Source organism: Hyperolius riggenbachi, chromosome 1 (genome assembly GCF_040937935.1).
Source record: "Hyperolius riggenbachi isolate aHypRig1 chromosome 1, aHypRig1.pri, whole genome shotgun sequence".
Classification (NCBI taxonomy): Eukaryota; Metazoa; Chordata; class Amphibia; order Anura; family Hyperoliidae; genus Hyperolius; species Hyperolius riggenbachi.
In genome coordinates this window covers 562,149,583-562,176,091 of record NC_090646.1, presented here as the reverse complement: position 1 = coordinate 562,176,091, position 26,509 = coordinate 562,149,583, and the positions used below count along the sequence as shown (strand labels likewise).

The 26,509-nt window shown below is 45.8% G+C and overlaps 1 protein-coding gene across 1 annotated transcript in view; it reads left to right on the top strand.

Annotated features, from left to right (window-relative positions):
• CAST (calpastatin) overlaps positions 1-26,509 on the top strand; it is a 242,816-nt gene that overhangs the window by 25,805 nt on the left and 190,502 nt on the right. The window contains exon 2 of the mRNA XM_068247496.1: positions 7,364-7,458. Within this exon, the coding sequence (XP_068103597.1) occupies positions 7,411-7,458 (48 nt within the window). The 5' untranslated portion in view covers positions 7,364-7,410. The remainder of the gene's footprint in view (positions 1-7,363; positions 7,459-26,509) is intronic.

Below are 26,509 nucleotides of genomic sequence, written 5' to 3'. Positions count from 1 at the left end.
AGCTAGAACTGCAGAGCTATATTATTTAGTGCAAGCCTACTAAACCCTAACTAGTGTTCTTTTATATTGGGGTTTAGCAAGGATTTAAAGGGTACCTGACCTGGCCTGAGGTAAAGCTACTGAAGCTAATCACAGGCGTCTGTTCATGCTGGACCCACATACCTCTGTGCATTATCTATTCCTCTCCCTGTAGTCACTCCTTGAAAATGTTGACTTTTGTCTAAATTCAATTTTTTCAGATAGAAAGATGCTGGCTTGCTATGAGGTTCCCTCCCATTCCCAGGGTAAGAGGAGAAAATGGGAGGGGCATAAAAGGGAGCATCGCAGCAAGCCTGCCTCTTCCTGTCTGAAATGGCATGTATTTTTCTGTTTGTAACAAACATGTGATTCATGTATCAGTGTAAGACAATATAACAGCAGAAAAATTGCACTTGTTACCCGAAAAAAAAAAAATGCTGCTCCAGAACTCAGTGTCCACTGCTGTCCCAATCACTTCTCCATTACTAACTCAGAAATGGCCCATATAGTACAATATTTTTAATTGAAGTTTAAAATGAATAGAGCAGTTGAAATAAGGATGTGGTTTTATGCCTGTTTTGTAAGCAGCGGGGCCTCATTTGATACTCATTATAGTTGTGTCTGCAGCAAGAGTGAAACATTATGAGCAAGGTGTGAAAAAAAAAAAACATCATTGTTCTGCCTTCTGGTCTACTGCACCCTATATTGTTTACCACAATGAAAATGGGAGATGCTATTTATTATTATTATTTATTGTATTTATAAAGCGCCAACATATTACGCAGCGCTGCACAGTGGATAAATGGGTTAACATACAAGGTAGGATACAGGAAACTCACAACAAACAAGATCATGCAAATGATTTGATAACAGTACTGTACAGTGTCATAGGTCAAAATAGAGACTGTTCTAGTCCACAAGAGGGGCGATTGACAGTAAGATGCTAACTGGCATATACCTAATTTATCAAAAATATAAATAATGGAGAAAGCAGAACAGTTGCCTAGGGCAACCAATAAGGATCCATGGGGTTAATCCACTAATCTGCGGTAAAGTGTCCGTGCACACCTGGTGCATGGTAATTTTACCAGTATTTATACAAGTAACGCAGCAGGGGCTTGATTCACTGAACCGTGATAACTCATATCACGACCGTTTTCGCGTGCATTTTTGCTTTGTACACAATCGCGAATTATTGCGCACAATCACGAATTTTCACATGAAACCGTGCGATTGCATGCAGTAATTCGCGATTGTGCTTGATAATTCGCTATCTTGCGCAAACACAAAAATGTGCGCGAAAACGGCCGTGATATGAGTTATCACGGTTTAGTGAATCAAGCCTCATGTGTGATATGTACAGCACTACTCAAATTATGTACACAACACTTGCATTTCAGTGACGGCTCTTTTATACGACATGTGATTCTGATGTGATTTTACTTGTGATTCTGATTTTTGATTCCTGCATGCTGCGTTTTTTTTTTTTCTTATGTTGCTAACATCAAATGAAAATCAAAAATCGGAATCACAAATCAGAAATCGTTAATCGGAAAAGTAAACAATTTTACCAGAGTTTACTGAATCGAAATGGCCTAGTATGTTTACTGTCAAAATGGCCTAGCATGTTTTTATTTCCCTCTTTAGTAATTGCATTGGATTGTGTTTATGTTTTGTTTGCTATAAATATACTCACATGTTTACAGGCATATTATTTTATGAGTATATAAGTTACTCTGTTTAAAAACATGTCATACTAGTGCATGATAAAACGTTGCTATCTGGTGACTCATTTTGTCATTATTTATTTGTTTTATTTTGTGACATCAATTTGGTAAACTTGCTGACTGACTTCCACCTGTAAATCTAGTTTTTTTTTTAATTTCTTGTTGGGAGTTTATTGTCAGTGCATTCTTCTGCAGGGTTTACCTTATGATTAACCACTTATAGCAGCTTCTAGCTGTGACGAATGTCTGTCCATTGTCATTAATAAATAAATATTCAACCAAAAAGCTTTTGGAGAGAGGCTGTTCTTTCTTTTTGTGGATCTGAAAGTGTACCTGAAACCAGTAAAATAAAAAATATACATACCTGGGGCTTACTGGGCTACCTGGGGGCAGCCTGGTAATTCCGTCAGTTGGGGTGTACTGCGCAAGCGTGGCCAGACCACGTGCGTGCCCCATTGCCTTAGGAGAGTGTCTACTACTGGGCAGATGCAGAATGCTCCGCCGACTGACGGAATTACCGGGCCACCTAGCGGAGGACCCAGGCGGCCTGGGAAGATGGTGAGGGACTGATCAGCCTGCAGAGGGCTGGAGGAATTCCCAGGTTTGTATACATTTTTTATTTTACTGGTCTCGGGTACACTTTAAAGGACTTACGAGTCCAAATAACAAAAAAAGTGAAGTACCTGAATTGAATTTGAATGCATGGAGGACGCCATCCGCGCCCTCCGTTCCGTTCCGCCGGGTCCCCACAGTTCAATAGTCCCCCCGGGCCGCTCCTGAACCCACAGCCCGGGTCGGGCTCTCCTGCCTCCACTAAAATGGCCACGGCTGCGCAGTCCGCATAGACGCTAGTGCGGCTGCGCAGCTCTAGGGCCTCCTTCCCCCTGATCCACGCCTGTAGCGTGGATTGGGGGGGAGGCCCTAGAGCTGCGCAGCCGCACTCGCGCCTATGCGGACTGCGCAGCCGCGGCCAGCTCCGGCGGCCATTTTAGTGGAGGCAGGAGTGCCCGACCCGGGCTGTGGGGTCGGGAGCGGCTCGGGGAGACTATTGAACTGCGGGGACCCGGCGGAACTCAAACTCAATTCAGGTACTTCACTTATTTTCGATATTTGGACTTGTAAGTCCTTTAGGCCTCTTTCCCAGTGGGACGTTGCGTTTGATGCGACGTTAAAGTTGCACAACGTACCCCTAACACGACGCATGTTAGTTTTGAAGTTGGACGTTATTTTAAACTGCGTTATGTATCTCTTGGTGCGCCGTTTTCGTTGCATACTGATGGAACGAAAACGGCGCATGCGTCACATTTAAAAAAAACACAAAAACATTACTGAGCATGTGCAAACAGTCCAATGCAGCTAATAACGCTTATAACGCACAACATGCAGCACTTTCTAAATATTGCTACACGTTACACACAACGCAACGTGTGCACTGTGAATGTGTGTGTGTGAATTGTGTTGCTGTGCGTTAGTCTGCGTTATTACTTTTTATAACGTGTGACTTTAACATTGCACTGTGAAAGCAGCCTTATGGGCTCTTTTCTATTAGAGAAAGTGATGCGATGCAACTACGCATCACTTCCGCTGGCGTACGTGTCACTTCCACATCTCCCGATGCGGAAGTGTATGGAGGGATGTGGCTGTGCGAGAATCTGCAGCATGCTGCAGATTCTCGGATCGCTCCGCACACAATGCGCGCAGTGAAAACTGTTCCATTGCCGTGCATTGGGCTCAGGACAGCTATGTAGCCGCATTGCACCACTTCTAATGGAAACGGGCCCTAAGGCTACGTTCACAATGCTCAGTTATGTTGCGTCATAATGGAACTTTTTCAACTGAGAATATCGCACAGCAATGAAAAGTAAATGCGACATTCACAGTGCATTCGGTGTGATGCGCGTCAACAGCGAACGTCAAAATAATGCAGATCCTAATCTGCATTTATGCAAATAAATGCGTTGACGCATTTAAAGGGACTCCGGGCAGTGCAGAAACTATGGAAAGATGCATATCATTTTAAAGCTCTCTTTCTCCTCCTTCCAATGATATATAAACCGCCACCCTACGCCTTTTAGTTGTCGCTATTTTCTAGATTGAAATTGCCGCGAAGGGCGACAATTTAGGTGTCGCCAGAAAGAGGAGAAAGAGAGCTTTAAAATGATATCCATCTTTCCATAGTTACTTGTATTACACACGGCGACTTTTTCCTAAAGTCAGCAGCTCCATTCTGCGGAATGAAGCTGCTGACACTGGGGAAAGTGTCGTCCTGTGTAATACAATGTAACTATGGAAAGATGGATATCATTTTAAAGCTCTCTTTCTCCTCTTTCTGGCGACACCTAAATTGTCTCCCTACGCCTTTTAGTTTTCTCTATTTTCGTGATTGAAATCGCAATCGCGGCAATTTCAATCGCGAAAATAGCGAAAACTAAGGGCTCGTTTCCACTATCGCGAATCTGCATGCGTCCAACGCATGCAGATCCGCACATGTAATACAAGTGGATGGGCCTGTTTCCACTGTAGCGTTGTTGAGGTGCGTTTTTTTCAGCGTGAAAAAAACGCACAAAAGAGCCAACGATTTCACCTGCGTCGGGAATCCGTGCGAATCGCCGCTAATGTATTTAATAGTAAAAACGCATGCGTTTGTTACATGCGTTTTTACCCGCGATTTCGCGTGCGATTTCGCACCTTTTTCAATTTTATTTAGCCCTGGCAGTGTCATGGTTAATTTCGCATGGCACCCTGCCATGCGAAATCGCAGGCGAAATCGCGGGTAAAAACGCATGTGGAAACGCATCCGCATGCGTTTTTACAAGCGTCGGAATGCGGCCGAAATCGCGTCGCAACAGTGGAAACAAGCCCTCAAAGGCGTAGGGCGGCATTTTATATATCATTGGAAAGAGGAGAAAGAGAGCTTTAAAATGATATGCATCTTTCCATAGTTTCTGCACTGCTCGGAGTCCCTTTAATGTTAGGTACCGCTTGCATGTTTGAATTTTTGCGCTGCGTCGCACCACGTTATAGCAATTGCACATGCGCACATCTGTTTTTAAAAAGGCGGGGATTTATACTCTCAAATGTGCGACACAAATGGAGCTCATCTATGTTGCAATTTTAATTATTATGCCATCGTATGCCAGCGCAACCACATTACTTGCTACTTTGCGTAGTGTTTTAACTGCATTGTGTAGCAATGCAACGCGCGTTGGCACTGTGAATGTAGCCTTAGGCTGGATTCACAGTGGTCAGTTGCATAACGTATGAGTTAGGGCCTGTTCAGACTGTCAGCGTATGAAGCACACGTATAAAATCAAAGAAACGCAAGTTGAAAAACGCATGCGTTTTTCTTGCGTTTTAATGCGTTTTCTATTGCGTTTTGCACACACACGTGACCAAGGGGGAAAAAAAGAATTATGGGAACCGCAGAGGGAAACGTACGCTAAAAACGCAATAGTACGCGTTTTTGATACGCGTCCATAGACTTTCATTGCGTCCGTTTCTATGCGTGACGCACAGAACTGCATGTAGCAATGCGGATAAAAAACTTACGCGTCTCATACGCATACATGTGAACTAGCCCATTCAAAAGCATTAGGAGCCGTTTCTATGCGTATTTGGTACCCGTACGTGTTCCCTGAAAACGCCTAGGAACGCGCATAGTATGAACAGGCCCTTAAAATGAGTGTGAACTGCAGTGGAGACTGGACATAGACTTTAGTGCAAAGCCTGCAAGCAGCGAGTTAGAATAACGCAATGAATTATTGTAAACAAGTCCATAGAATAGTATGAACAGTAAGGAAATCAATGGTCGTATTGTATTGTATAGTTGCCCATTCACGTTAGCAGATCAATCCCTCTATCCTCTGAATCTGATCAGAGGGGGATTGAATCACAGTGATCAAATCTGGGTAAAAATCGATCAGTGTATTGCCCACTGATTGACACTTTACTAGAGGTTTGAATGATTCTAAGTTTCTGCTTAAACAACAACTGAAGCAAGAGGGATATGGAGGCTGCCATATTTATTTCCTTTTAACCTCCTGTGCGTTATGCCGCTCAGGAGGTTTTGCCAGTTTGTGTCCCCATGCATAATTATTGTGATCCCATGCCTGTAAAACCTTTAGCTATCACTAGGCTAGCTAGTACAAGTGTCCGGTACCCCCCAATCCCCGCCGCTCGCGTTTATACATTACCCAGCCTGGATCAAGCGATCGCGCAGCCTCCCCGGACAGCTCCGGTCTTCACTATGGGGAGGATCGCACATGACATCATGCGCAAACCCGATCCTCCCCATAGAGAGACCGAAGCTGTGCAGGGAGGCTGCGCGATCACTGGATCCAGGCTGGGTAATGTATTAACGGGGGGATCACAAGCAATCGGGGGGGGGGGGGGGGGGGGGAGCTGGACACTTGTACTAGCTAGCCTAGTGCTAACTAAAGGTTTTAAAGCCATTGGATCACATTTATTATGCATGGGGGACTCCTGGGGCCAGCAAACGATATGCCCGACACAGTGTCGTGCATACTGCTAAGGAGGTTAAGCAATACCAGTTGCCTGGCTGTCCTGTTTGATCCTCTGCCTCCAATACTTTTAGCCACAGACCCTGAACAAGTGTGCAGCAGATCAGGTGTTTCTGACATTCTTGTCAGATCTGACAAGATTAGCTGCATGCTTGTTTCTGGTGTGATTCAGACACTACTGCAGCCAAATAGATCAGCTGTTTAAAAGGAAATACATATGGCAGCCTCCATATTCCTCTCACTTCAGCTGTTGAAACTGGTTTTTAAGCAAGGAGCAATTGGAGACTTTCCACTCTGATCCATTATACAGTGTATTACAGTACTACTGTACTGTTATTATAGACATTACTTTCATCATACCTACCAACTTTTTGAGATGAGAAAGATGGACACTTAAGCCACACCCCTAATCACGCCCCCGGAACACCTCTAGTCACGCATACTATAAAGATTTCATAAGAAAAATATGTTGTTTTATATCTCAAACTATACTGGTCCTTTGTATCCTGGTTCATTTTATCAATTTAATTTAAATTATCAATTTAAGGGATGGGAGTAAAGTTTAGAGTCAATCAAACACATTTTTAGTAGAGAAATATATATATTTACATAGAAAGAGGGACAAAGTCCTGGAAGAGGGACAAATGAGGAGAAAAGAGGGACAGAGGGGCAGGGCTCCCAAAGAGGGGACAGTTGGGAGCTATGCTTTCATGCCTGGAAATGGGTAGTCTGCAAAATAACTTTATCAGTTGCAGTCCCAAGTCAGTGACACCAAGCTGACAAGTGAGCAATGACAGAAGGCTCTGTGCTGCCAGAAGAATGCTGCCCTATCTGTCAGACCTGTTGTTCTCTCGCCATTAGCAAACTCGCAGGGAAATCGCCCCACCCTGGTCCCGCAGGCGAGATATCGCTTTAAAACAATAAATCCTGTTCCCCCCATCACTTTCTGCAACACATAACACAAGTCATAGGAGAGCAGCGAGCAGAAGGGCTGCCCTTGGCACCGGTACAGCAGCAGGCAGAGGAGGGGCCTCGGAAAAGCTGCTTCATGCACTAGGAAGTCACATTTCACTTTTTTTTGTTTTTTTTTTTCAATAGCTTTGCAAAGAATAAGAAGAGCGGCGGAGCAGAGCTGGGCTGCAGCCATGCCACATAAAGGGAGAAAGCCTGCAGGAGCCAAGGGCCCCAAGGAGGTGAGTGCATCGCTGCTGAGAGTGTGAACACGGGCACGGCTAGCTAAGCATAGTGGGGCAACTGCGTGCCTGTGTGGTGAGTCACTGCGGCAACCTACCGCAGGGGGGCAGAGCGGAGGCGGGGGCAGTGTGCTGCGTCACAGGAGACACTGTGGGAAGAAGCTTCTCTGCCCCTGGGGCAGTTGTGTCTGACTGTCCAGACTAATGATAAAGTGTATCCTGTCAGCACACATCTATCTGCAGAGCTGACAGAGAACAGTCTGCTCTGCTGAACTCTCTCTGACAAGCTCTAATCAAGTGGGCTGGTTCACACTGGGGTGCTTCTGGGGAGGTTTGCAGAGCTTCAGCTAAGCGATGGGACAAATTTACTCCCTTGGTAACATTCTTTCTGCAGCGTTTGTGATTTGCATAAATGTGTTGCATTTTAGGAGCGATCAGAATGCGATCCTTCTTCTTTTGGCATCGCAAATCATGGCTAAATTGCAAAATTTTGTGCTGCAAAATCACAATCATTGCGGTTTTTCCATTTTGCGCTCCGAGTGTGAACTAGCCCTAAAAAAAGATGCCTGGAACCTAAAGCAACACGAAAGTCCCCATTTTAGCTTACCCAGGGCTACTTTCAGCCCCATGTAGTCTTTCTGGTCCCTCATTGTATTTCTGCTCTTCTCTCTTCCACTGTCCCCATCCGAGAGCTGTAGGTGCAGCCCTGGGCCGCGATTGCCTTAATCGCGCTCCCGTGGTCGTGAGCGTTCTGTGCTTGCGCAGTTTGAAATAATCGCTCTTAGGCCATGGAAGTGGGATGAAGGTGCAAGCGGTCCAGGGCCACAATCAGACAGATTTCAGAGGTGGACATCAGTTGAACGGAGCAGTGTGGAAAGATGGTGAAGAACCAGGACAACTACAGGGCTGGAAGAAGCCCCAGAGTTAGAACTGGGGAGGTACCCATTAAGGTGCCATTATGGTACATGGATTAAGATAATATCTGCCAGAGATCAATGCCACAATGTGGACACCAGATTGTAAATTCTATTGATTCCTGGCTGAAATTGATTGATCACGCATGCTGAAAAGATGGCGGTTTAAAGTGGGGCAATCGGGTGCACGGCAGTAATCTTGTTCAATTTCAGCACAGCTGACGGACCCTGGCCGGTTCCCCCCCCCCCCCCCCCCCATCTAAAATGTTCTCCCCCAGCTCCCCCGCAGAATGTTGCCACCTATCTGTCGGTGCACCTCCTACTGTGTCTTCTCTCCATCACTGCAGAGTCGCCTGTACCCCGTGACCTGATGACATGTAAGGGCCCGATTCCATTGGTGACGAATCCGCTGAGTTTCCCCGCAGGCAAATCGCACGGGGAAACTCTACCATAGGATACAATGGCGCCGCCGGCCAAATTGCTTGCGCTAGCGATTCGACCGGCATTTCTATTCGTTTTGGTGCGGGAGGCTGCAAATCCCATAGCCATGCAGGAAGTGCCACCGCATGTCTCGCAGCATCGTGCAGCACAAGTGGAAACGGCAGGGCTGTGGAGTTGGAGTCGGAGTCAAGGAGTCGGGGCAATTTTGGGTACCCGGAGTCGGAGTTGGAGTCGTTGATTTCATAAACGTCGGAGTCGTCTGATTTTTGTACAAAATCCACAGCCCTGTTAAGTATTAGACTAAGGAGTCGGAGTCGAGGAGTCGGAGACATTTTGTGTACCCGGAGTCGGAGTTGGAGTCGGAGTCGTGGTTTCATAAACTGAGGAGTCGGAAGATTTTTGTACTGACTCCACAGCCCTGGGAAACGGGCCCTAAGTGGGCTCACTGCACAGCCCAGGGGGAGCACATTACACTGGGGGGGCTGGCTGGTCGCTGAAGATGCTGAAATCTGTTGTAAATCTGTGTACAGTGTGTGGCAGTGATACATCCCGCCGCTCTAATCAGATTTTAGCCAGAGAGGGATCTATCGGATATCGACAAGTGTATACTGCACAATAATTAGAAGATAGATGCCATTGTTTATATGGGCTAGCAATAGCTGGAGCCCTGCCTGTTTGGTGAAGAAGCTACATACTGACACATAGAGGGACCGAGGGAGGGTAAGGAAGTTCAGGCAGGGCGTGGTACAGTCTGCATTCCCTCAGCTCTTGTGTGTCAGAGGAACCCCAAAACACTGCCCTCCCCTCTCCTCCCGTGTGCTGGAGATCGCTGTGTGGGTGGTGCTCAGTCCCGATCACTCCCTCTGCCAGAGGTGAATACTGAGATCTGCCAGCAGTGGCCTGGCTACTCAGTGCATCTCTCTGCTGGAGGAGATAACAGCTAGCTGACTGCAGCCATGTCTTACGCATGTTGGTGGTATGCTACGGTAATGCGAACTGCTGCTTACTCTTCACACTGCTTATATACATTGTACCGTCTCTCCATGTTCTGTCAGATATTCTCTATAGTGCTTTTATTGTTCAGTTGTGAAATAAGGCTGTTCCTCTAGTTATAGGGAGTGCTGTTGTAACTCTGAATTCTTTAGATGTCTGAGCTGCTCTCTGGGGAGTGCCTGGCTATCAAAGGTTGCTGCAAAGTTTTCTAGTGTAGTCAGCAGCTAGGCAACTGAGATCTAATGGGTTACTTTGTGTTCAGAGTTTTAATACGAGAGTTGCACCTCTAATCCAGAGATCAACATCGTAGTGATTGCTGTCACGGGGTGCTTGGCAGAGGCCACTGGCAGGTTGTTTGAGGGTGATCAGGTGATGGGAGCCGGAAGAGGGTCAGTGACAGTGGTGTAGCAATAGGGGATGCAGAGGTAGCTCAGTATTGGTGCTAAGCTGGTAATGGTCACCTCTATATGTGCTTTGATTAGTTGTAACCACTAATAGACTGCTCTCCTCCCCTGCCTACTCCTCTGTGACACTCCAGCTGTCCTTGGGAGGTTTTGGTGCTTCGTATCATTTGTTATGTATAGAGCACTTGAGTTGACCCAATGAAAAACTTGCACCGGGGCCTAGAGCTCCTAAACTACGATACTGATCAGTGATTAAAAAAAATCACTATTTAATTATTGTATGAACTCCTGCAACGCGTGGAAATCTGCTATCCCCACTAGTCTGCATGTGCTGTAGGCAGATTGCACTTGTCCAGTACAGCTTCATGTACCACTGCGAGGATCGTAATCATAATGTGCCTCTTTACGTGGAACAGACTAATAGTGGTACGTGATGCAGTGGGGGTGTCTCGGCACCCTGCGGAGAAGAAGTATAGGAGACAAAAACGGGAACCCAATAGTGTAGTATATCGATATACAGGTGGATAGTGAAAATGCAAAAATACTACTCACAAAGGGGGGTTGCAAAGGGAAACCAACCGTATGAAGCAGGTGGAGACCATGAACCCGACTCCACTCGTGGTAGTCCCATCCGGGACCTGGATGTGGTCGCTCTCTTTGGAAAAAATGGGGACAGGCGTTCACTGTGGTGGAACCCACAGATGATCTATCACCACCCCTCAGACACAAAGTGTGTGGGGGTAAAATAAGCACAATAGGGGTAAAGAGGCGCCCTGGTTGGATAAAAGCATCTAAAAACAGCTTAAAAACGAAAAGATAATATGAGGTGGCTTACCTCAATAACGAAATCCTTGTATGTAACAAAAGATTTTTTATTTAGCACAGGCAACGCGTTTCGCAGGTCTGAGCCCGCTTCATCAGGCCAATAAAAGTGCCTACAATAGTAAAACAGATCCTCTGTATAACTGTATAAACAAAGCTATATAATGATACAATAAACATTTGTGCATTACGCAATCGCATCGTGATAGTACATTTGCTTTGGGGTTATATTTTGATATTTTGATTCTTTACCCCTATTAGACTAATAGTGGAGGCAGAGAGGAGTACGTATTGTGACGTCCCCAGTGAGCTTGGCAAATGATGGTTTACCTTATCGTTTTTTAAGATATAGCGGCACCAAGCTTCTGTTCTCGCTGACGAGCGCCAAAATGATCTGCTTCGGCAGTCATATAATTTTATTGTACAGTCTTCCTAAATCCATATGGTAGAAGGGTAAATTGAGCGAATTTTCATTGAATGGATACTTTTAGTAGTCCCTCATATTACATAGAAGTGGTAAAGTTGTACAGTATTAATGTCAGTGTCATTGATGGGCACCTTCATTAGTTAGGACTGGTAGTGGGTAGTAAAAGTAAAGCCTTGTACACCCGCATGAGGACTGTTGCCCGCATGGATTGGAACTTGATCCCTCATACAACAGTTTGTGGTAGAGTGCATAGTGGATGCGTTTCTATGGAGGAGGCAGAGGGAGGGCACATGATGCAGCAGGAAGGGTGAAGAGCAGGGCTGTTGAGTCGGTACAAACATCATCTAACTCTGACTCCTCAATTTATGAATCTACTGACTCCGATTCCAGGTACCCAGAATTGCTCAGACTCCTTGACTCCCAACTCCTTAGTAATACAGGGCTGTGCAGTTGCTACAAAAATCATCCGTCTCCAGGTACCCAAAAATTGCTCCGACTCCTCGACTCCCAACTCCACAGCCCTGGTGAAGAAGAGGATTATTATTCTCAGCCAAAACTGTCCTTAGCTGTCTCAGCCCAGTTTAATCCATCATGTGTGCCTGACTTAAAGTAATCCTGATGTCTCCCCAAGGAAAAAAACAGGCAGTAGCATGGCGCCCAGTTCTTGCAAAGCTTTTTGCTCCATACATGAGCTGCTTCGTGCTACTATGCACTGTCATTGCGCCTGCGCAGTGTGGCCGCGCTAGTACATGGACAGGAGCTTGGCCATGATGAAGGAGAGGGTCCTGGTGAGCAGTAGTGGGGTGGAGGACCATCATACTGAGGCCTTCTAACTTGCATTATTTCCCCCCTCTCAGGTATACTTTAATGTTAAAGGGGGTGTGATAGTGTTATGTGTCAGAAAGGGTTAATGTTTATATGTCAGGAAGGAAATAAAGTTGGTATTAGGGATAAGTATCAGAAAGGGGTTCATGTTAAGGGAGGAGGTTGGGGTTACGTGTTAGGAAGTGGTAGCAGACGTTTACGGGTAGAAATTGTTCGCAGATCTGTCTAAAAATACCAAAAATAAGAGCAGCAAAATGATGGGTCGCAGGATTTTGATGCAGCACTGACACCCTTCGGTTTATAGTGATGAAACTGACTTACTTGGTGACAATGTCTTTTTATACTGGCTGCCTCGTTTATGTTTTGCTTTGTATGAAGCAACCACACTTAGTGCAGAGTAGTATCAGTTTCTGTTTTCATACTTTCATCACTTAGCATCATTTTATAAGAAATAGGGCCCATCGTTCATTCTTTCTCCTCAGTTTTCTCCTTTGTTGATATTTTCAAACTTGATAATAAAATGCCCTTTAATTCATCAGCAAGCAAAAATATACTTAACATAATTTTGATAATACTTTTTCCCCTACTTATTGAAACTTTTTTAGTTGCAAAGTGCTTGAATTGTTCAAGTTCTATTTTAAATAGAAGATGTAAAATCATCTCAGAGAAAACTCAAGAGAAAACGTTAATGGCATATGGGCCCACGTGTTGTTCTGAGATTTGTGTGTAATTGTATGATGTGTGCAGCTTTAGCATCAGGCATAGGGCTGCTTTCCATATGTGCATAGACTGCACTGTCTGATGTTTCCATACATGCTCTGCGATTCACCACTGAATCGCTGCGCATGCTTGCCTGCATTTTGGGGAGATTATGTCCAGGGGCAGGCACCGCCCCTGGGGGAGTCAGATGCAACATGCCCATACTATTGTACGGCCAGTGAGTTCACAAGTGACTCATTGTACCAGATTTACTAAACTTTGGTTAGATTGCTGTTTGCAGGTACGGCAATTTTACCATCACTTGCGCAGACTGTGTACATAGTTACATAGTTATTTTGGTTGAAAAAAGACATACGTCCATCGAGTTCAACCAGTACAAAGTACAACTCCAGCCTGCTCCCTGAAATATCCCCGTTGATCCAGAGGAACGCGAAGAAAACCCTTACAAGGCATGGTCCAATTAGCCCCAAAAGGGAAAAATTCCTTCCCGACTCCAGATGGCAATCAGATAAAATCCCTGGATCAACATCATTAGGCATTACCTAGTAATTGTAGCCATGGATGTTTTTTAACGCAAGGAAAGCATCTAAGCCCCCTTTAAATGCAGGTATAGAGTTTGCCATAACGACTTCCTGTGGCAATGCATTCCACATCTTAATCACTCTTACTGTAAAGAACCCTTTCCTAAATAAATGGCTAAAACGTTTTTCCTCCATGCGCAGATCATGTCCTCTAGTCCTTTGAGAAGGCCTAGGGACAAAAAGCTCATCCGCCAAGCTATTATATTGCCCTCTGATGTATTTATACATGTTAATTAGATCTCCTCTAAGGCGTCTTTTCTCTAGACTAAATAAGCCCAGTTTATCTAACCTTTCTTGGTAAGCGAGACCTTCCATCCCACGTATCAAGTTTGTTGCTCGTCTCTGCACCTGCTCTAAAACTGCAATATCTTTTTTGTAATGTGGTGCCCAGAACTGAATTCCATATTCCAGATGTGGCCTTACTAGAGAGTTAAACAGGGTTGCTCAATCAGCACAATTTGTAGTACCTGAGTAACCCTCACATTGCTAAGGTAACGTGCATTATGCAAAGCACAACAAGCCTACCAAAGTTTAGTGAGTTTGGCCTGTAGCATGAATGTATCTTTGAATAATTAATGCTGACAGTGAAGTGTAAAACCCAGTTCACACTAGGTTTAAAAACATTCGGTTTAGCAGATCCAATCATTCTGTTTTGACAAGTGGAATGCAAAGATGTGCAGTCACCAATTTTTCTAGATCGGCTAGAGGAAGCAGATGCCAATGGAATCAATGGTAGCCTATGATAGTGAACCATGTCTGTTCTCACTAGGCTATTTGCTGCGTATGTTTTGTGAATTTTTACTCACCTGCCGCTGTCATATTCGGGTCTTCTGCCACCGTTGCTCAGTCTACTGCATGGGAAGAAGCGCTAGTATATAGATCTTAGCCCCATCAGAAGCATCAGGCTACCCATTGGATTGCAACAAACCAATAAGAATCCTCCTGGTTTGAAGGAGGATTCAGACTGGTTTGTTGCAATCTAATAGCCTCAATGCTTCTGCTAGGGTTCCAGTCTGTAAAACTGACATCAAAACAACAAATGTTGATTTGGGTATTATCTTTAATGACTAACTATACATGGTTATTGCAAGCTTTCCAAATGTTTAGTTTCCTCTTTAGGCATTATACAGAACTGGATCAGAACCAAGTATCTGTGCATCATAAAGGGGGCAGAAACATTAATTAAAACCCATTTAAATTATACTTGAGATGGGCCCCCCTAAAAAATGTATACATACTGTAGCTGGGGCTTCCTCCAGCCCCCTCCGGCCTGATCGCTCTCTTGTCGTCCTCAGTCGCCTTCTCCTTCGCCCGCAACTGGCCCCGAAAAATCCTCCAGTTGGGGCCAGTGGGTAAATGTCCGGCCACGTGCGCTCCCCTGTCTCGCTCCCATCGCTGTTTAGTGCAGTAAATAGCTGGGCATTTTTTTTCCTGGGAGAGAGGGGAGGCGAGGCCAGGATGCCGTAAGTGGAGTGATGCGGGGTATTCGAGACGACTTCTTGGGACAAAACACTGCAGGTAAATATAACTTTTTGTTACAGCAGCGCTGCAGGATTTTCTATTTTAGGATGGAGATCCACTTTAAGGTCACGAAATGGAGTGGAAAGATTATAAGCAAATGTAGATTGTCAGCTGGAGGAAAATGACTGAGTGAGCGAATGCTAGTGTTTTTCAGTTAAGATATGGATTTAGGCCTGGAACCCACTACAAAACGCTATCGCTAATGGCAATCGCTAGCATTTTGTATGAGCTGTTTGTAAGCGATTTTCTGATTTTTTCATTACACCGAGCGTCACATGATTAGCATGTGACGCTCTGTGTAATGGAGCGCACACGCAGCACAGAGGGGACAGCGTGCTTCTGAGCCTCGCACTATGCGCTGGCCAGAAGTGAAGAGGGAAGGACAAACACAGGGCGCAGTATGTCCAGGTCAAAGTTCAGGAAAGTCGCCGCACACCGGGATGGATACAATGAGAACGGCGGCAGACGGAGGGGGGTGAAGGAACAGCTGGTATGTGCTGATTACAACCTACACAGTGCTGCAATCATTTTTACCACAACCGTTCTGTTGTGGTATCCTTTAAAGTCACGCTGAAAAAATGTTGCATTATGAAAACTCACTGCTTGCAGTGCGTTACCTCTAAGCGCAGACGCGTTGCGAATTTAACGTCGCATTAAAACGCAATGTCTAACTGGGAATGCGACCTCAAAGGAAGTTACTCCAGTGGCATGCATTGGTTGCAGTTTCAATGTGAATACCCACATAGTGGAAACAGGCCCTTAAAGTAAACCAGAGATCTTCTAACCTAAAGATTTGATACTTACTCTGGGCTTCCTCCCTCCCCATCAACACGCCTAAGCAGGGCTGTGGAGTCGGAGCATTTTTGGGTAACTGGAGTCGGAGTCTGTGGTCTCAGTAAACTGAGGAGTTGGAGTCGGTTGATTTTTGAACCAAATCTATACCCTTTGTAAAAATTATGGAGTCGAGGAGTCGGAGCAATTTTGGATACCTGGAGTCGGAGTCGGTAGTTTCATAAAATGAGAAGTCGGATGATTTTTGTACCGGCGACTCCACCGTCCTGCGCCTAAGTCCCACGCCGTCCTCCTGTGGTCTGCCGTTCAGCTGCGATCAGCCCTGGAAATAGGCTCTGTCGCGTCAGTCTGAGTCTACTGCACATGCACGGGAGGTCCATGCATGCACAGAAGACCCAGACTGGACGCAACCGAGCCTAATACCGGGGCTGATCACGGCTGAACGGCAGACCGCAGGAGGACGGCGTGGGACTTAGACGGGCCTGTGAGGCTGGAGGAAGCCCCAGGTAAGTATCAAATCTTTAGGTTAGAATATCTCTGGTACACTTTACGGGCCTGTTTAAAAAAAAAATGGCATCTTCTATGGTTAACACTTCTTCAAGGTTTTGCCTTTTTGCAGGATCACCATGCTGCGATCAGAATATTGGCAGTTTTATGCTAATCACTGTATTTATGAAGTGACAGTCAGATCACTAAACAGTGCTTGCTACGAGTAAAGAGTGACACAGGCTTCAGTCAAGCACAGATGAGAACTGGGTGTTTTTTTACCCACATCACTTTAGGTGCAGATTGGCACTTGAAATAGCGGTGATTTGTGGCTGCAGTAGAAATCAATGGAGGCTCTTCCATTTGCTGTCCTTTACTTGCAATATGAGGCAGTTCTATGGAGAGGGGAAGAGGGGATGACAAGTGGCAGATGATCAGGCCACGCCCTGCAGCATGGGAAACAAAAGTAGAGAAAGTGCCGGACTGTGTGGAGCACAAGCTGGACCTCGGCTGAGGTTTCTCCATCATGTGCACCAGGCATAAGGGTGAGAAATATGTAGGGTAATAATACCAGTACTCATTGTGATGAGCATGTCAGTCAGCAGCAGCAGCAGCAAGGAATGCGCTCCTATTCTCAGCCCAGATACTTTAATGCTTTGTGCAGTCTGGGGAAATTGCTAAGAAGTGGTTAATCTAGTTTTCTGCATAGTTTGATCATTCAAGAAGTGAAATATTTAACTATTTGGTCAGTTATTCATGGTATGTATCTATTGGTTTTAATACGTAAAAAGGAGCTTGTAAGGCTTTGTCAAGGTCAGGCACGTAAAGTTGTGCGTGCATACACAGGAAGTGTTATTACCGTACTGTTATGTACAGTATTAATATAGAGTCTAGAGAGCTGGAAACTAGAAATCTTACAGGGACTGGAAATGAGGGGCAGCAGTTAACATATAGGGCCTGATTCACAAAGCTTTTCTGTTGAAATATCTCACCTTATTTATTAACTCACGATTTATCTCTCCTTAAAGGATACCAGAACCAAAGTATATAGGAGAAACAGGGGGAGCTGGCATGTATGGTATGCAGTACTAATGCCCATCGCTCTCCCCGTTCTCCTTTCTGCCCCTCCGAACCTGCTAATTGACCTGCGGCACCCTCTTCTGGGTAGCCGGAGTCGGGCATCACTGTGCCTGCGCTGGGGTGAGAACGAGAACTTTTTGAGTGAGAATCTAGGGCTTTAATGTGTTGTGGATGAGAAAACATATGAGGGAGGATCCCCCCCTCCCCCACCCCCAAAAAACCATTGATGTTTTTTCTCTCCCTACCTTCCTACCCTGCTCAGCATTTAAAGGGGATCGAGGTGACCAGAATATAGAGGTAGGCATATTAATTTCCTTTGAACATTGCCTATTGCCTGGCTGTCCTGCTAATCCTCTGCCGCTAATACTTTTAGCCACATACCCTGAACAAGAATGCAGATCAGATGTCTGACTGAAGTCTGACTAGATTAGCTGCATGCCTGTGTCAGGTGCGTGATTTAGCCACTACTGACCAGAGAGATGAGCAGTAATGCTGGCAACTGGTATTGTTTAAAGAGGAGCTGTTAGGTATAAGGTCTCAGAGAAAATAAACACATATATCAGTAGCTAAAGATTGGCTGTACTTACATTACATATGCATTTCACTGTCCACGTTTGTACTTCACAGAATTTGTATATAGTATATGCAGAGATTGATGCTCCTGACAGCTCATGGCAGGTTTCATGTTTGTCTGTCTCCTATGAAGCCAAATGTGTCGTCATGTCCTGCCTGCTTCCTGATCACAGAAAAGCTCGTACTGAATAACACTAGTGTGCAGTGAATATTAATTAGCCATGTGGCTAGGAACAATAGCGGACTCCTGCAGTGTACTCTGCCCGGAGATTTTTCAGTGCTGTGCGCTGGACTGAGTTACAAGCTGCTGAAACTTGATCCTGTAACTTCTCCTTAGCAGCCGAGGGGAGGGCCCCAGAATGCTTTGCAGTATGGTATGCGGCTTGCGTCCTCTTAAGAGCTTGGGTCTAACAGCTTTGCTGATAAGCACACATCAAATGAAAGAGAGATTTTTATCTTCACTATTGCCTTTTTGGCTTCCGTCTAAACTGTTTAACACAGGAGAATAGAGGTTTAAATTAGCTTCTGCAGCCTGACAGTTACTCTTTAAAAGGAAAAAAATATGGCAGCCTCCATGTGTCTCTCACCTCAGATTCCCTTTTAAGGATAAATTACTTTACGAACATAAGCTCACCTATTCTTTTATGTCAATCAGAAAACTTAGTAATAGCACCTCTCTCCATGCTGAAGATTGGTGGGCAGGGGCAGTTGTCCACCCCCTATTTCCTCCAAGTACTGTCTATAATTGTGAAAAGGGGCTTGCTGCCACCTTATCAGTGGCGTAGCTAAGGAGCTGTGGGCCCCGATGCAAGTTTTACATTGGGGCCCCCCAAGCACTCTATACATAACAATTGATTTGGCGCACCAAAACCTGCCAATGGCAACTACAGTGTCAGAGGTGCAAGAAGGGGATGGGGAACAGCTTGTTAATGATTACCACTATTCAAAGTATCTATAGAAGTGATTACTATGAGCACAGGACCAATACAGAGCTAATACTGTAGTTGAGGGAGGGCCCTTCGGGGCCCCTCAAGCCCAAGGGCCCCGATGCGGTCGCTACCTCTGCACCCCCTATTGCTACGCCCCTGGGCAGGGCACAAGCCTGATAGTAAAGCTGACAGTTATGGCTCAATGACAGACTATGCAGCTCCCTGACTATCCATCAGCACAAAGTGCAGGGGAAAGAGTTGCATGTGTTCACTACTCACATCATCAAACAAGGTGCCCACGTTAGCTGTCACCAGCAGGATCCCAGTGCCTGGAGCAGCTGCCTTCCCCGCCATACTGGGTCTAGGTACAAGGTACACAGCAGCGCATGGAATGGAGACGGGCGCAGCGTTCCTTCCAATGTCTCCCGCTCGCTACAATGTATCCAGCAGCGTTCTCCCCTCTGCACGCTGTACGGCTTCTCCCCTCAGCCAGGCTCAGGAACGGCTCCTCCTCAGCAAGCACGGCATCCCCGGCCCCTCCACAGCCCGCAGCTGCCCGGCACACAGGCAGCCATACCGAGGAAAGTTCCCGCTGCCTGCTGTAACCCCCGAGCTCCGCAAGTTTCTCCCCCCGGTGTGAGGAGGAGGGGCTGTAGCGGGCGAGTCCCGGGCTGGGGAATAGCGCGGGCAGAGCGGCTGCGGCGTACACAGTATGCTGCAAGGGAGGGGGGCCCAGCGTCCGGGCCCCCCCTCAAGGCTTCAGGCGGCGGGCCCCGTCGCCAATGCGACCTCTGCGACCTCTATTGCTACGCCCCTGCACCTTATACTTAAAGTGGATCCGAGGTGAACTTTTACAAATTGCTTAATTGTGTTCCTTTCCTATTGTTTATAGGGCATTCCTCAAGCCAAATACTTTTTTGTTTTTGTTTTAATACTCTAATTCCCTATAAACTAAAAAAGCCACGCCCACAGGTTTTCAGAGAGCCTTGGCAGTAGCAAGGGCTCATGGGAGCTCAGTCTGGGCAGGAGGAGGGGGAGGTGTTACTAGCCATTGATTTCAGAGGCAGAGGGGAGGAGGAGAGGGGATTAGGCTGATGGCTCAAGATACAGATAAGCCTGCCTTTGTGTAATGTTTACAAACAACATGACTGCTGTCATTGTATCACAGGAAGAAATAATCATATTCTATTAAAACTGTTTGCAGCTAGATTTTCTGTGTAAACCATCTAAACTTTAGATAAGATATATAGACAAGTTACTTGTTATAGTTAGTTTTTCATCTCGGATCCGCTTTAACCGGATGGCTGCTTGCTGGGAGGTGGAGCTTCAGGCACCATTGCACCAGAGATTTGTAGCCATTACACTGGAAGCTCTAACCCTTGGCCAATGTCCTCTGCTGGTACAATAGATGGTCTTCTTTCACAACCCCAGAAGAAGCCTAGTAGAGCCAGCAGGCAGCTGCATCCCAAATCTTCATCAATATGGAGGTAGATGTTGCTGTGTGTGTGTGTGTGTGTGTGTGTGTGTGTGTGTGTGTGTGTGTGTGTGTGTGTGTGTGTGTGTGTGTGTGTGTGTGTGTGTGTGTGTGTGTGTGTGTGTGTGTGTGTGTGTGTGTGTGTGTGTGTGTGTGTGTGTGTGTGTGTGTGTGTGTGGTGTTTTGGGGGTGGGGGGTCCTCACAGCACAGTCAGCTTCAATCTGTGAGTTCTGTTATCCTTTACAATTAAAGTTTTGGCTTCAGTTTATGTACATATCCAAAGCAGACATGACCAAGTAATATAGTTTAATTGTAACAAAGTATATTAAAATTAAAGATGTCTACTGATAAGAGTCATCCTTTAATTATAATCAGAGCAGTCTATTTAAAGTGTTAATAAGATGAATCATTACTTAATGAGCAGGTTGGTGTTTCTAGTCGGTGCAGTTCCAGAGAAATCTATGTTTGCTGGAACTCGTGTGCTTGTCTATAATGACTTCTGATTCAGCAGATATTTATGTTAACAAGAGAAATATTTTACGCCCTTTTTTATGAAACGTGCTCCAATTTACTTGCTGCAGCTCCTAATAGCATTTATAGCTGTGGTGAAGGTCCAGGGGAATCCCAGAGCTATAAAAAATAAATACCATGATCCTTGTTATGTTTTTATTATTATTATGTACTATTATTATGTATATAAAAACTATGGCTACATTTGACCCTGTTTAAATGTAATGGTCATAGAAACGTATACTGGTAATTTGCCAATACATTGTGATTACATTAAGGTTTCCATCAAAAGTAATGTTCATATCAAAGCAGTATGGTTGGCACTAAATGCATTAAATGGACAGACAATGAGGGAATCCAGGTGTATAGCTGTGCTTGCCGGAAAACCAATCACTTCTCAGGGAAAGCAGAATCAAATGGACAGGGCACCAGTCTAATCCAAGTCCACAATCACATTTTTATTTTATCCTTATTACAAGAGACAGATACAGTCAAATAGTGAACAGACTATTCAGAGCGAAAAGCCATTTAGCAGGTTCCCTCCTGCTTCGTCAGAGACATTACTTTTGGCCTCTGACGAAGTGAGGGGACTCTTCCTTCATTTTCATAGGGATGGAGGTGCCTAAGTGTAAAAATTATTCTGTAGACTTCGAATAATTGACAATTAAATGAGAGGTAATCTTTTACCCCTCCAAAAGATAAACTCCAGTAGTACTGGGAAAATATTTATTCAAAACACAAAATAGATAATGCGTTTCATGGGTACTAGCGCGCTTCCTCAGGTCAATACAAAGTACCTTTCAACCAAGTGAATAGGGTATGGGTGCCTTTAAAGCGGATCCGAGATGAAAAACTAACTATAACAATTAACTTGTGTATATATCTTATCTTAAGTTTAGATCGTTTACACAGCAAATCTAGCTGCAAACAGCTTTAATAGAATATGATTAGTTCTTCCTGTGATACAATGACAGCAGCCATGTTGTTTGTAAACATTACACAGAGGCAGGCTTATCTGTATCTTGAGCCATCAGCCTAATCCCCTCTCCTCCTCCCTCCTCCCCTCTGCCTCTGAAATCTCTGGCTAGTAATACCTCCCCCTCCTCCTGCCCAGACTGAGCTCCCATGAGCCCTTGCTACTGTCTGAAAGTGCCTTGGCTCTCTGAAAACCTGTGGGTGTGGCTTGTCTAGTTTATAGGGAAATAGAGTATTAAATCAAAAACAAAAAAAAGTATTTGGCTTAAAGGAGTCATCAGGCAAAAATGAAGAAAATAAGCGCTACTTACTGGGGGCTTCCTCCAGCCCCAAGCTCCCAGCACGTCCCTCGCCGCAGCTCTCCCCACAGCCGTTTGCCGGAGCTCCGACCTCGGTCCCCGGCAATGACGTCAGAGCGACCTGGAGGTCGCTTTGTACTGTGCCTGCGCGATTAGCGCAGTCAATCACCGCCACGTGGGCCGGAGCGGACTGCGCAGGCGCAGAACTACTGCGCAGTCCGCTCCAGCCCACGTGGCGGTGATTGACAGTGCCGATCGCACAGGCGCAGTACAGCGCGACCTCCAGGTCGCTCTGACGTCATTGCCGGGGAACGGGTCGAAACTACGGCGAACGGCTGCGGGGAGAGCTGCGGCGAGGGACGTGCTGGGAGCTTAGGGCTGTAGGAAGCCCCCGGTAAGTAGCGCTTATTTTCTTCATCTTTGCCTAACAACTCCTTTAAGGAATGCCCTATAAACAATAGGAAAGGAACACAATTATGCAATGTGTAAAAGTTCATCTCGGATCCACTTTAATTTGTAAGAGAAGTGGAATCTTGTTCAAGAATGGTGCGATATCATGTGATACATGGCTCACCACTCAAATAACATCATTCCCACATGGACAAAGCTGTTTCGGGGGCAATGGTTAGTGTATGATTTATTTGGAAGCAGAGGCTTTGTTTTGCTGGGAAATGACAATAGGGAGGAAGTCTCTTTATAATGAAACAATTAAGTGGCATGCTTACTCATGTAATGGACAGGCTGACAGCCTGGGTGTAATAAGAGAGGTGCTACCAGCATGTTGTGGAATTCCACTGTTAATCCCCTATTCATTCCTATTTTGGGTAAATGATTGACTAGGTCATGGACTACGTAGAAAAATTCTAGAAATAGAATTCCTTCCTATACTGCCTAGCTCAGTGATAGGCAAACTTGTCTCTCCAGCTGTTAAGGAACTACAAGTCCCACAATGCATTTGCCTTTATGAATCATGACTGTGGCAGACTCCTGCAATGCATTGTGGGACTTGTAGTTCCTCAACTTCTGGAGAGCCAAGTTTGCCTATCACTGGGCCCTAGCTGGCAAATGTCATATGTCTGTACAGTCAAGGGATATTGCACATAATCCACATGAAATGACAAAATCGGGTCCCCCTAGAAAATCATTGCCAAGCTTACTTGGGGTCTGATGCATGAACTGCAGGAAGCGCATTGCCGGTACTAACACCAGCAGAGTACCATGCTTTGTGCTGTTAGCGCAACCTGCAGTACATGGGTGTTGCAAGTATTGCTATGGTAATGCCCTTTACTTGCTTAACACGCATTACCAAAGCATTGTTTGCCTTGTGCATGTACCACGGGTTGCACTTCAGAAATGAGCAAAAATGGCAATATTCTTTTCGCATTAGTTTTTGCGAAAATAATGCAGAATTCGACTTTCGAGCAAAAGTGCCATCAAAAATCATTTTGTAAGGAGTTTGTGATTTTTTCCATTTTTGCACTAAAATAAAAATGATTTGTGTGGTAAAAATAAAGATTTTTCATGATTCACCCCATCAGAGAGAAAAGTTTGTTTTCTTTGCCCATAGTGCGAAAATGACTTAGGAGAAAATTCATAAGCAACACTGTCGCACTGTGTTACGGAATGTATGAATGCTTCACCAAAGAAAATCAAACACAGGAACCACTTCTCTACTAGTTTGGTATTGCTTGATGCCTCACCACAATGCAGCAGGCAGACCTTCTGCTGCTCAAATACCCTCCATGCCATGGCAGTTTACTGACATTACCAGTCGCTCAGTGTATCAATAAACTAAACTGCCAGAAAATATTCAGGCCCCATTCACACTTGAAAGGGCAAAACTTGCGGGAGTGATTTTTCCGCGATTTCACGCGGAAAAATCACTGGACACTGCAGCGATTTTCCCGCGACCGCGTTTAGCGCTTCTATAGCACTGAAACGTAATCGCCGGGAAGTCGCCTAAAAATGGTGCTACGCATTTGCTTTTTGCGATTTTGCCCGATTTGTGGCGATTAGCACAAATCGCCCAAGTAAGAACGGGCCCATAGGGTTTAGCGTTTAGTGAAATCGCCGGCGAAAATGCTCAAGAGTGAATGGGGCCTCAGAAGTTTATTGATTAACCTACTGGAGTTGTTACCAGGGCTGTGAAGTCAGTACAAAAATCATTCGACTCCGACTCCTCCGTTTACGAAACCTCCAACTCCGACTCCAGGCACCCAAAATGGCCCTGACTCTTCGAATCCGACTTCTTAGTCTAATACTTACCAGGGCTGTGGATTTGGTACAAAAAACATCCGACTCTGGACTCCGACTCCTCAGTTTATAAAACCTCCGACTCCAGGTACCCAAAATTGATCCGACTCCTCGACTCCAACTCTGACTCAACAGCTCTGGTTGTTACGTCAATGGCAGATTAGTTCTTAGTAATCATATTAAAAATTTCTCCCATATACGTATAGCTTAATTCAGTCGGATTTCAGACATGTATGCTGGCAATTTACTAGGCGGCATGTACAAAAACACAATTCACACTTTATGTATATAAATGGGGTACACATTAGAATTACAACATCACATTGAGGCTTTGCCCCTCTTTCTTTTTATAGATAAGATATAATTTTCACAAATTTCGACTTCCTGTGCCCCTAGCATATCTTTCTTTCTGCAGGATCTCTGTAAAGGACAACTGTAATGAGTGAAATATGGAGTCTACCTGGCAATCCTGCTTACCCTCTGCCTCTAATACATTAAAGAGAGTCTGAAGCGAGAATAAATCTCGCTTCGGACCTCATAGTCAGCAGGGGCATGTGTGCCCCTGCTAAACCGCGCTATCCCGTGGCTAAACGGGGGTCCCTTACCCCCCGAAATCCTCTCCGAACAGCGCATCCCCTCTTCCGCATAGAGGCAGGGCTAACTGCCACAGCCCTGCCTCTTGCGCGTCTGTCAGCACGTATCTCCGCCTCTCCCCCGCCCCTCTCAGTCTTCCTTCGCTGAGAGGGGCGGGGGAGAGGCGGCGATGCGCCGCTGATAGACGGCGCTGAGAGGCAGGGCTGCAGCTGTTAGCCCTGCCTGAAGAGCAGCAAAATCTACGACCAAGTTGGTCTTTGATTTTGCAGGGGGGGGGGTCAGGGACCCTCGTTTAGCCGCGGGATAGCGGCGTTTTAGCAGGGGCACACATGCCCCTGCTGACTATGAGACAAGAAGCGAGATTTATTCTCGCTTCAGTGTCTCTTTAAGGCTAGTGACACACGAGGACGTTGGGTTTAGGGGACATTATAAGGCACATAGCGTGCCCCTAACGCAACGCCTGGTGCTCTCTGGTGTGGATGTCGGAGTGAGCCACGTTGTGCAGCTCACTCTGGCGTCCGTGATGCGTACTCTTGGACGCATGCGGCATCACGTGGTCCCGCCCGGCCAATCGCCGCACAGAGCGGCCGCTCCAGGAAGTAAACACTGCACATCACTGAGTGCAGTGAATATTAATTAGCCATGTGCCCGGCCGCTCTCCCCTCCTCCCCAACATGACTGAGCATGTGCAAACAGTCTAACGCGGCTTAGCCGCGGAGAATGCACAGCATGCAGCACTTTGCTGCGTTACAATGTAACGCAACGTGGGCAGTGTGAACAGCCCACTTGTGTTACATTGCTGTGCGTTGGGGGGGCGTTACAGGCTGCACTAACGTGCGCCTGTAACGTCCCTGTGTGCAAGAAGCCTAAGTCATAGACCCTGAACAAGCATGCAGAAGATCAGGGGCTTGATTCACAAAGCGGTGCTAACCTACTTAGCACGTCTAAAGTCTTTAGACGTGCTAACCAGGGTGCTAAGTAGGTTAGCACCGGATTTCTCAATCAGATCGTGCGCTAACTTTGCGCGCGTAAAGTTTTACGCGCGCAAAGTTTTACGCGCGCTAAGTCCCATAGGCTTTAATGGGCACTTCGCGCGGTGCGCCCTGTGCTCTGTGCAGTACGCGCGTAAAGTTTTACGCGCATAAAGTTTTGCGCGCGTAAAGTTTTATGCGCGAAAAGCTTGTTTAGACGTGCTAAGGGGGTTTTCACAGGCGTGCTAACAGTTAGCACCGCTTTGTGAATCAAGCCCCAGGTGTTTCTACCCTTAAAGGGATTCAAGCAGCTTTTTATCTGCCTGCTCTTTCTGAGATTGGCAGGCTGTGGAAATAGGCTAATACCTTAAACCTCTAACAAACATTTAAACAACCATTAATTCACTCTGCAGGTGTCCAATTGATTTGATTGATAATGTGACTGTAGAGATAGTTTTGCTTTCAG